Here is an 8,810-nt window from a genome sequence, read left to right on the forward strand (position 1 = left end):
ACATAATCAGCACTACATGCAAGGATAGAAACTCATCGCCTTGCCCAGTTTGGTTCCTGTTGATACCTTTATGCACTTCTCCTTTGCCTTTAAGAGCAGGAGGAGGCCCCTAATGACTATGTAACAAACAGAATGGAAGATCTATATCTTATACCTAATTTACACATTTTGTATTCATCTCACCTGGCACAACGCTGAGTGGATGAGTAATGAGATCATTATCTCCTCATTGATGAAAATCTAAAGTCACTGAGACAGGAAGCTGCAGCTGTGCAACAACTCAGCAGTATTGCATACTAGGTTAGAAACAAAAAAGGAAAGAACTATGGGGCATTTAAACTTAGGAGGGATTTTATTATAATCATTCTGACTGTAATATAATCAAGAAAACAGTGCTTTAAAAGGGAGCTCTCAAAATTCCCAGGCCAAAAATTATTATAACTGATTTCCCATATAGCTATTTTTCAACTGATCTGGCGTCAGACTTTGCTTCTTACATGCTTGCTGCTGGTACTGCATTAGTCTACCCAGAATTCGGAAGGGAAAGCATATGATTTTAATTCCAGTTGTGCCATGAATTCTCAATAACTATAGTGTTATTGCAGAGAAAATTGCTTCTTAAAAGCCACATTCCAAAACAGAATGATTTGCTTTTCAGAAGTACTTTTTTGAGCTTCAGGTATAAATCATCTTTATTTCAGATGACTGAAAAGCATCTAGAGGGGAAATTCTATTAAAAGTAAAGAAAACAACCCACACATACTTTAATAGTAGAAATTTAGCAAAAGACATCTGAAAAACCACTGCAATAAAATTTTGCAACATATGGGCAAAAAGTAAGGATCCTACTGTGCACAAATACTATTAAACAAACATATAATCAAAGAACCTGTAAAGTAAGTATTGATATAGTACAGTAAGTAAAAAATAGGAAGCATATGTAATTAGAGGTAGCTCTTGTTTATGTATTGATACACATGATGTACATTATCACACACAGTTATCATGAGATGAAAATGATGGCACTGTAACTAGTAAGCCATCCTAACTTGAACACCTGAATGACTTCTTATTCTTTGGCCTGTATTTTTGGTCAATGTTTTTTCATTGCTTATATGTCTCTGTCAATTGCAGTGAGGTTACAGAACATGTAAAAGCTGTATTGGTAAACAAGGGTAGTAAACAGGTTTTTCTCACTGATAAAGATGCAGCATAAGAATAGGTTAATAGGTAACTACCATTTCCTAGATATTTTCCTTATTTCTTGACATAGTGTGGAAAATACAGAGCAGTTCAGTATTGACTAAAAGTTTTAAGTACCATATACGGCGTAATTTAGTCCTGCCTCTTCTCCAGCTCCTGTCTTTTGTAAATGTCATTCAAAGTATCTCTTCTTATGCACATCAGGAATAATTAGCTGCACATCAAAGAGTAGTATTGTACTGTAGTACCACGCATTGGCTGTAGCTTTGCAACAACATTACTTAAGAACCTATAAAATGCAAGTTACTTGCAGTCTTCGTAATTCTAGACGAAAAGTGGATACTGTCAATCCCTCCCAACAGCTCCCAGACAAACCCCGTGTCTTCGCGGAGCTGGAGCCCTTCTCGCTATGGTCGCACGGTAATTAGAGCAGTTCAGTGCGAGGTGTCCATCGTCTGCCACAAAAGCAATCCCTACGGATGGGCTGTAGCCCCCGCGGGGGAACTGGAGGGAACTGGAGGGAAGTTTGCGCACACCGATGTTCTCGGCAACAGCCTAAAAAGAGAGGACCCGTTTCTCTTCCCTCCTCTCAGACAGGGGCACCAGAGGAGACAATTCCGAGACACCCCCGACATCCCTGGCCAGGGCAGCCTCACCTCCCTGGAAAGACTGTAGCAGCGAGACTTACCTTAGTGAGCTGGGCAATCTTCTTGCACATTTTCAGGTGCATTTCCCGATTGCACTCCTCTGCCGAGCTGCTGCGAGCGGCTTTAGATCCATTGCAAGTCCCGGGCTGCTGAATGTTGTTTATGCCAGAGGCCATTAGGCTTGAATTTTAATCACGTCTGTCTATGTACGCTCCGGGTAGCGCGAAGCCGGCCCCGCTGCTCGCCCCTCCCGGCTGCGCGCACTCACAGCCCCGGCGCTGCAGGAACTTCAGCCCCGAACGAGGCACGCTCCAGCCGCTGCCGCTCTCCCTTCTCTGCAGATGTCCCAGTCCTTCAGCAAAACACCCAGGCGAGCAGGCAGAGAACAGCGTGTGCAAACATCCTGATTGGGATTTTTTTTTTCCTCCCCTTCTCTTCAAATGGTTGAGCTTCCGCCAGGAGAAGACGCCAGCGGCTGGGTGCTACAAATTCCCCACTGGAGACGCTGAGCCAGCCTAGAGGCAGTAGCACAGACATTGCCAGGGATCTGTTGTAGTAGAGATTGCCTGAAGATTAAATCATGCTGCGTTTTTAGCTGCCAAAAGATGGCAGAGGTCATCTGAGAAGAGAATGTTGGCACCTTTTATAAGCTCTGCTATTTTGGCAATCCTCTCTAAACCAGGATGGGCCCATAAGTGATGAAGAAAATCTTTGCTCAGTTTTTGCTGCTGTGCTGAAAGCAGAGTGGAGCCAAGGGGCACATGAGCACAACTGAGCCCAGGAGCTGTGTCCAGGATCCAGCCTGCCTGCCTCATCCAAGGAGACTGTTCCCTTCAGTTACACTAAATGCACTGGAAAGGTGCCTGAAGAAAACTGACAGTATTACAGGTCTTTTTTTTTTTTCTTTTTGCCAACGTGCACACTGTTTCAAAGAGATCAGGCTTGTACATGTAAAATAAATAAAAGGACAGAAAAGGCAGAAAAATCAGCACAAACAAAAGAGGCAAGCTATTAAGATAATGGGATTTTTTAAGAGAATGCTTCAGTGAAGCATTATGTGAAAAGAAAATTGTTAGTGAACACGTTTAAACAAGTCTAGAAGAGAAGGAGAAGTAGGAGAATGCCAGGTAAGGTGAAGTAAGAGAGGTAGAGAAGAGGTAAAGGGAGAAAGAACAGGTAAGGGAAGCCAAGAGCTGCCCAACACCCCTTTAATGTGTCACTGCAGCTAGTACAAGAGACCCCAGGGAGCTGCCAAGGGCTCCATTTCAGGTCCCGCTGACTTGCAGCCAGCCAGAGGGGCCATGAAGGCTGCTTCTTCCCTGCTGCCCCTACCTGGAAAGGCAGGCAGCTCTCCAGTCGGGTCTCCTGGCAGTACTTGCCATCCTTCTTGGGTGAGAACCTTCCACTTTGCTAGTAGTGGATTTAAAAAAAGAGCTTCCCGAGGACTATCAGAATTGGGAAGGGGGATTGTCTGGTGTCAGTTAATGGTAGGGCAGAAGGAAAACAGAAAAACCTTGGTGAGAGCAAAGAGAGACAAAGAACTGTTAAGAGTAACACTCCTAAATGGAAAAGATCACGGCAGAAGAATGCCTACAAGGCACTGGGGAGAAGGAACATTGTAAAGATGTAAGAAGATAAGACCTTGGGACAGGGAAACCAAACCCTTGATTGCTGGGAGAAAAGGAGATACTCTAAATCTCCAGAGGCAGAAAGAATCTTCACTCCAGGAATGAGACGAAATGAAGACTGAGAAATGCAGTGTACAAATGAAAATGATCACAGTTGCTGGGAGATGCTAAGCAGGGAAATGGTGTTTTGCTCAGAAAGAATATTGATAAGAAAAGGCAAGAAACAGATCCTTGGACAAAGGAACGACAAAGCACAGTTTCTTTATTCACTGGCACTAGTGTCCAAGATGCTGCTGGAACTTCTTTTGTGACTAGGACATAAGGACATGCCACTACCAACTGTCTGACATCTGACAAGACATGTACTCACACATAAGTTTAACTCAGGTAATATTTTATAATACCTTCTCTCAATTCATCAATTCGAGAAAAAGCCTAGGAATTTAATGATATGTAAAGTTTTGACTAAATTGACAAGTTTATTAGGACAATCAAGAGAAGAGCAAGGGCTGGAGCAAAGTCCTAACACACTGTTTCCTCAGCAAAAATAGAACAAACTAAGTGAAAATACAAAGAAAATTGAGAAAATGGCAAAAGCTTTTACAAGTACTTACAAGAAGTTACCTGTGTTATCACACAGGTGGACAGTAACATTCATGGTTGTTCTACTAAACAGCAGAGGACACACTAGACCTGGATGCAGGGGTGGATAGAGACTTGAGACACCTATATGGGCATAGCAGAGCAGAATAGCACAGATATTCAGGCGCATTGGAAAATGAATAAACTACTGAGATATCTTCAAGCAGGCTATTTATGAATTTTGGGGAATTAGAGTGAAAGAACTTGAGGCTTTGGTACAAAATAATGTTTTAGCAGAACATAATTGGTCACTGGTAAAGTATTCTTAGTCCAGACAAGACTCTTCAGGCAATACTTCAAACACCGGAAAAGTTTCAATCAGATGTTGTGCACCAGAAAATGCAACAATAGAACATAAATTTACAGGTGACTCAAGTTCATTAGTTCCATTAGTCAGAAAACAAAAAAAACCAACTTAGTTTCAATAACATAATTTCAGCAGATAATGCCAGAATGTTTCAATGAGCATTTAACATTTTTCTCTTCTAACTGATCTATAAATAAGATGACAAAACAAGGATGTCACAAAGCAAGTATACAAATACGGGGTTTGTCAGAATCACATTGAACATAAGTAGATTACAGAGTGTTTGTGAACTTGGGGCAGTAGATGGCAAAGACAGTTTAAAATAAAAATCAAAAGTCTAACCAGAAAATGCATACACTCCTGCTTGAATTATTATTGCTAACTTAGTTTTCAATAAATTGTGAGAGAAGGTGGTCATGTCACTACAGTTTTTATAAGTTTTTTATTAACTGTACACAGGTTTGGCTATATTAACTAATTTCCTTTTAATAAAAAAAAAATGAAAATCATACATGAGCAAAAGACTATAAACCTTCCATTTTTGATATCTCCTGCTTGTTGAATATGCAGACTATATAACTTCTGCAATCTCCTGACTAGCTACTATTAAAGGAGCCACACCCTCAAATTTCAAGACATAAAAAAAGATATTCCTGTTGCAAATGCTTAATACATAAGTTTGCAGCTTTGTTTAACACATTACAAACAACTTTCCCAGAACACAATTAATACGGCCCAATTCTTTCACTCTTAGTCTGAATACCGGTACTACTGAGCTCAGAGAGATTTTTTTTTTTTTTAATACACAAGAGCAAAGCTAAACTGATCCCCTGGATTACACTCTACTGCTCTTTTGCAGTCCAATAAAGCTTGCCTTTGAAAATGGTAGAACAATACAGTTAGTCATTAACTGTCATGTTATGTCAGAACTGATTGGATGGGACCTTGGGCAACCTGAGCTAGTAGGTGGCATCCCTGCTGGTGGTGCTGGGGTGGCAGCAGGAACTAGATGATCTTCAAGGTCCCTGCCAACCCAAACCTTCCTGTGATTCTATGTTTCAAATGAAAAAGCTATATTATTAAAATTGACTTCAAACTTCTCAAGTTACTGTGTCAACAAAGGAAGACACACCCCTAAGTGAGATTCTAATTCAATTCCTAAATCACCACCCTCATTTTTGATCTCCACTTACATTCACTTTGGTCCTAGAGTAGCTCTTTGACCGCAGAGCAGAGAATTTAGAAAGCATTTTCTCCTTTTTTTACAAGGGAAAAAAAAAAAAAAGGGAAATAAGTATAAAAATAACAGTCAGAAGACTCATAAAAATTATCCTGCTCACCTGATTCACTATCCCATTTCCAATAAAACTTGTTTTGGGATTGAGTGCAAGAAAAATGACAAATATAAAGTGTTGCCACTGATACATCTTGGGCAATTACCCACATTATACATAATTACATATAAAAATATTATATATAACTACTTTATATTTTTAATTTCTTCCCACCTCATAAACCAGACAGGATTCCAAAAAGAGCAGAAGGACTACTGATTTCCTCATTGACTAAAAAAAGCAACTATTCAAAAACGTATATACAATTTTATAGCTGACTTACATATATGCAAGTTTTGGAGGAATGAGATGGACATAAGCTCTAATTCTATTGCATAATGATGGCCTAATTACGGATGAAACATTACTGTGCTTATGTTTTAAATATGGAAACTGGAACCAACCAGACACATCAGATATAAAAGCCCTCAAACACCAAACAGGATAGCATCAACTTCCATTTTTTGCAACCCATTTTTTATCCAATGTCCTGCATCTAATATTACCACAATGTCCCTGGCACGCAGCAAATTTGGCTTACCCTGTGGCACTGTATTTACTCATATAACAGGACTGACAAAGGAAAGAGAAAGGATCTAGAATAGTGAGTCAGAAGTAGATCATGGCAGATAAGGGAAAAAAGCTGGAATTAATAGAGTGCATTACCCTCCAGAGACTGGAGCACCATCCAAGGTTCAGTTTCATCATTCCTTTCCGGACAGAGCTGTGAAACCCCACTGGCTACAATCTCTGGGCCTTCATTACCTCCTTGCCCTCCTAGTCAGTCATTATATCCATCCCTCAGGAAGCAGCTGGTCTTTACTGAGCCCTGAAAGTTAACTCAGAAAGGGACAGAAGGTGCAGGACGGAGCTGGAATGGATTCCTGGGCCCACAGGCAAAGGCTGTGGCTTCAGGCCTCAGGTGAGGCAGGTCAGGGCTTGTTAAGGCTGATTAGTGCAGTCAAGGCCCTGAAAGGTAAGGTGTAAAAACTACAATAGCAACACTTCTATCAGTTGAACAAGGTATCTAGTATCACAGAAACATGGCCAGGATTTGTGATCCTACTTCAGCATGTTATTTACCTACACATGAAATATCAATTGTACTGTGAATTTTCTATTCCTACCTGTAAACACAAAGCCTAGAAGAAATATTTAAAGCAGTCTGGAAGAAATAAATCTCACATCCTGGATGACATCCACCGTAACGAACTATAAGGTATTCCCCAGGGAAGGTCCTCTTCTTTAGACCTGAGATGCAGGTAGGCACAAACAGGCTGCTAAACATGTGAATCAAAAATAATTCAGTTTGCATTATTATTTCACTTAAAATAAATGTCCTGTGTTTTTAACGACACAAGAATCACAAAGGTTTGCTTGTCTTCCTGTTTGCATCTTCTCGGCCGTGAACAGAGAGGGGTTCTATGGCAGAAAAAAATCTACACAAAGGTAATTATCCAGTAAAAATACATTAAATAGAAAGATTGTTACACATTGTATTTCCCCCCACAATATAACCTTAAAAAAAAAAAGCTCAACTTACTGAGAATTCGCTGTTGATTATAGTGGTTTTGTGATTAAGTCTGATCCATATGTTTTAGAAGTTAATAAAAAATATAAAAATCACCTTTAAAAAGGAGGTATCTTTTCTAAACATACACAAATGCATGGTAGTATAATATGTCAGGGGAAAAAAAAAGCCCTCTGCCACATAGTTAAATTATTTTATAACTTATTTTTATCTAAAAAAAAAATACTTTGTCTTCTGCTGCTGTCCTCCATTCTTCACACACAGCTCATATATATCCCATAATCCTTGACACCACTGTAAGGAGAAAATAATTCCAATTATTTGGTTGATAAAAATCTGCTTCTTAAATGAAACACTAGGAAGATTCAGATCTAGAACAAGACTGACCCCTAGTGTTTTTCTTTCTTTTCTTTTTTTTTTTTTTTTTTTCCTTATACAAAAATAACCCTTCTTCAAGACAGGTCCTGCCTGTTTGACCAGTGGTCTTTTGATGGTTTGTCATCTGTCCTTACTGAATAGCTGTCATCCCTTGACGTCCATCAGGCACTTTTTTTTCCTTTAAGCCCAAACACATATGGACGTCAAACACCTTAAGCTTCTGCTGTCCACGGCTTGTGTTCACTTCTTTGAATGCTGTCTATAACTCTGTACTTGATATGCTCAGAATGTTTCCCCTCACCGAATCACCCCCGGTCTTGTTCCTCGTTAAATGTGTCACTAAATGCTCGCTGCACGTTCCGTAACCAGTAACGCAGCTCTGGGGTTTGAGCATAGTTATCTTTCCTGTTTTTAATGAGATACGGGGCTTATTACTATTCTCAAGTTAAAGGATTTCTGGGAAAGCATTAGGTTCACAACAAACGCTTGCAAACTTGGGGGAAATTTCCACTAGTAAGAGATTCAGTCTGGAAGGAGCACAAATAGGTATTGCATCCGCACTGTCCGCCTTCTCAGCCCCCCTCGCAGCGGATACAGAGGAGCGGGTGTTTCGAAGAGCTTTTATTATTTAGAAGGCGGCTGAGCTTTCTCGGGTTGCTGCCGCACATGCTTTGGTTTAGGAAACCCGACTGAACTGACTTTGCCTGGTACTCACGTCCGGAGAGGACTTTGGGAGAGCGGCTGGCGGGGGCTGTCAGGCGTACTTAACTACTTTGGCCAAGGGAATTCTGGAAACCCTCGCCCGCCTCTCCTGAGCCGCAGCAGGGCTGGTACGTGGTATGGGCTTCGGAGCAGCCGCTCCCGCCGTGGGACAGCCGGAGGGCAATCGCAGCCCCGCACGGCCCCAGCCGATCCCTCTCCCTCACAGCCCGCCCTGAAGGGTTTAGAGCACAAATCCCATGAGGAGCAGCTGAAGGAGTTGGGGGTGTTTAGCCTGGAGGAGGTTCAGGGGGACCTTATCACTCTTTACAACTACCTGAAAGGAGGCTGTACCCAGATGGGAGTCGGCATCTGCTCACAGGCAACCAGGTATAGGACCAGGGAACATAGTATCAAAATGCGCCACCTTAAGGTTGGACA

At 41.2% G+C, this 8,810-nt stretch overlaps 1 protein-coding gene across 5 annotated transcripts in view; it reads right to left on the reverse strand.

The window, feature by feature from the left end:
• Positions 1-2,674, reverse strand: part of FAM184B (family with sequence similarity 184 member B) — a 39,678-nt gene extending 37,004 nt beyond the window's left edge. For all 5 annotated transcript variants that reach the window (XM_048304848.1, XM_048304849.1, XM_048304847.1 and 2 more), the window contains exon 1: positions 1,892-2,674. In XM_048304848.1, the coding sequence (XP_048160805.1) occupies positions 1,892-2,026 (135 nt within the window). In that variant the 5' untranslated portion in view covers positions 2,027-2,674. The remainder of the gene's footprint in view (positions 1-1,891) is intronic.
• Positions 2,675-8,810: the final 6,136 nt, after the last annotated feature.

The sequence above is a fragment of the Corvus hawaiiensis genome, chromosome 5 (assembly GCF_020740725.1).
Source record: "Corvus hawaiiensis isolate bCorHaw1 chromosome 5, bCorHaw1.pri.cur, whole genome shotgun sequence".
NCBI classification, from domain to species: Eukaryota; Metazoa; Chordata; class Aves; order Passeriformes; family Corvidae; genus Corvus; species Corvus hawaiiensis.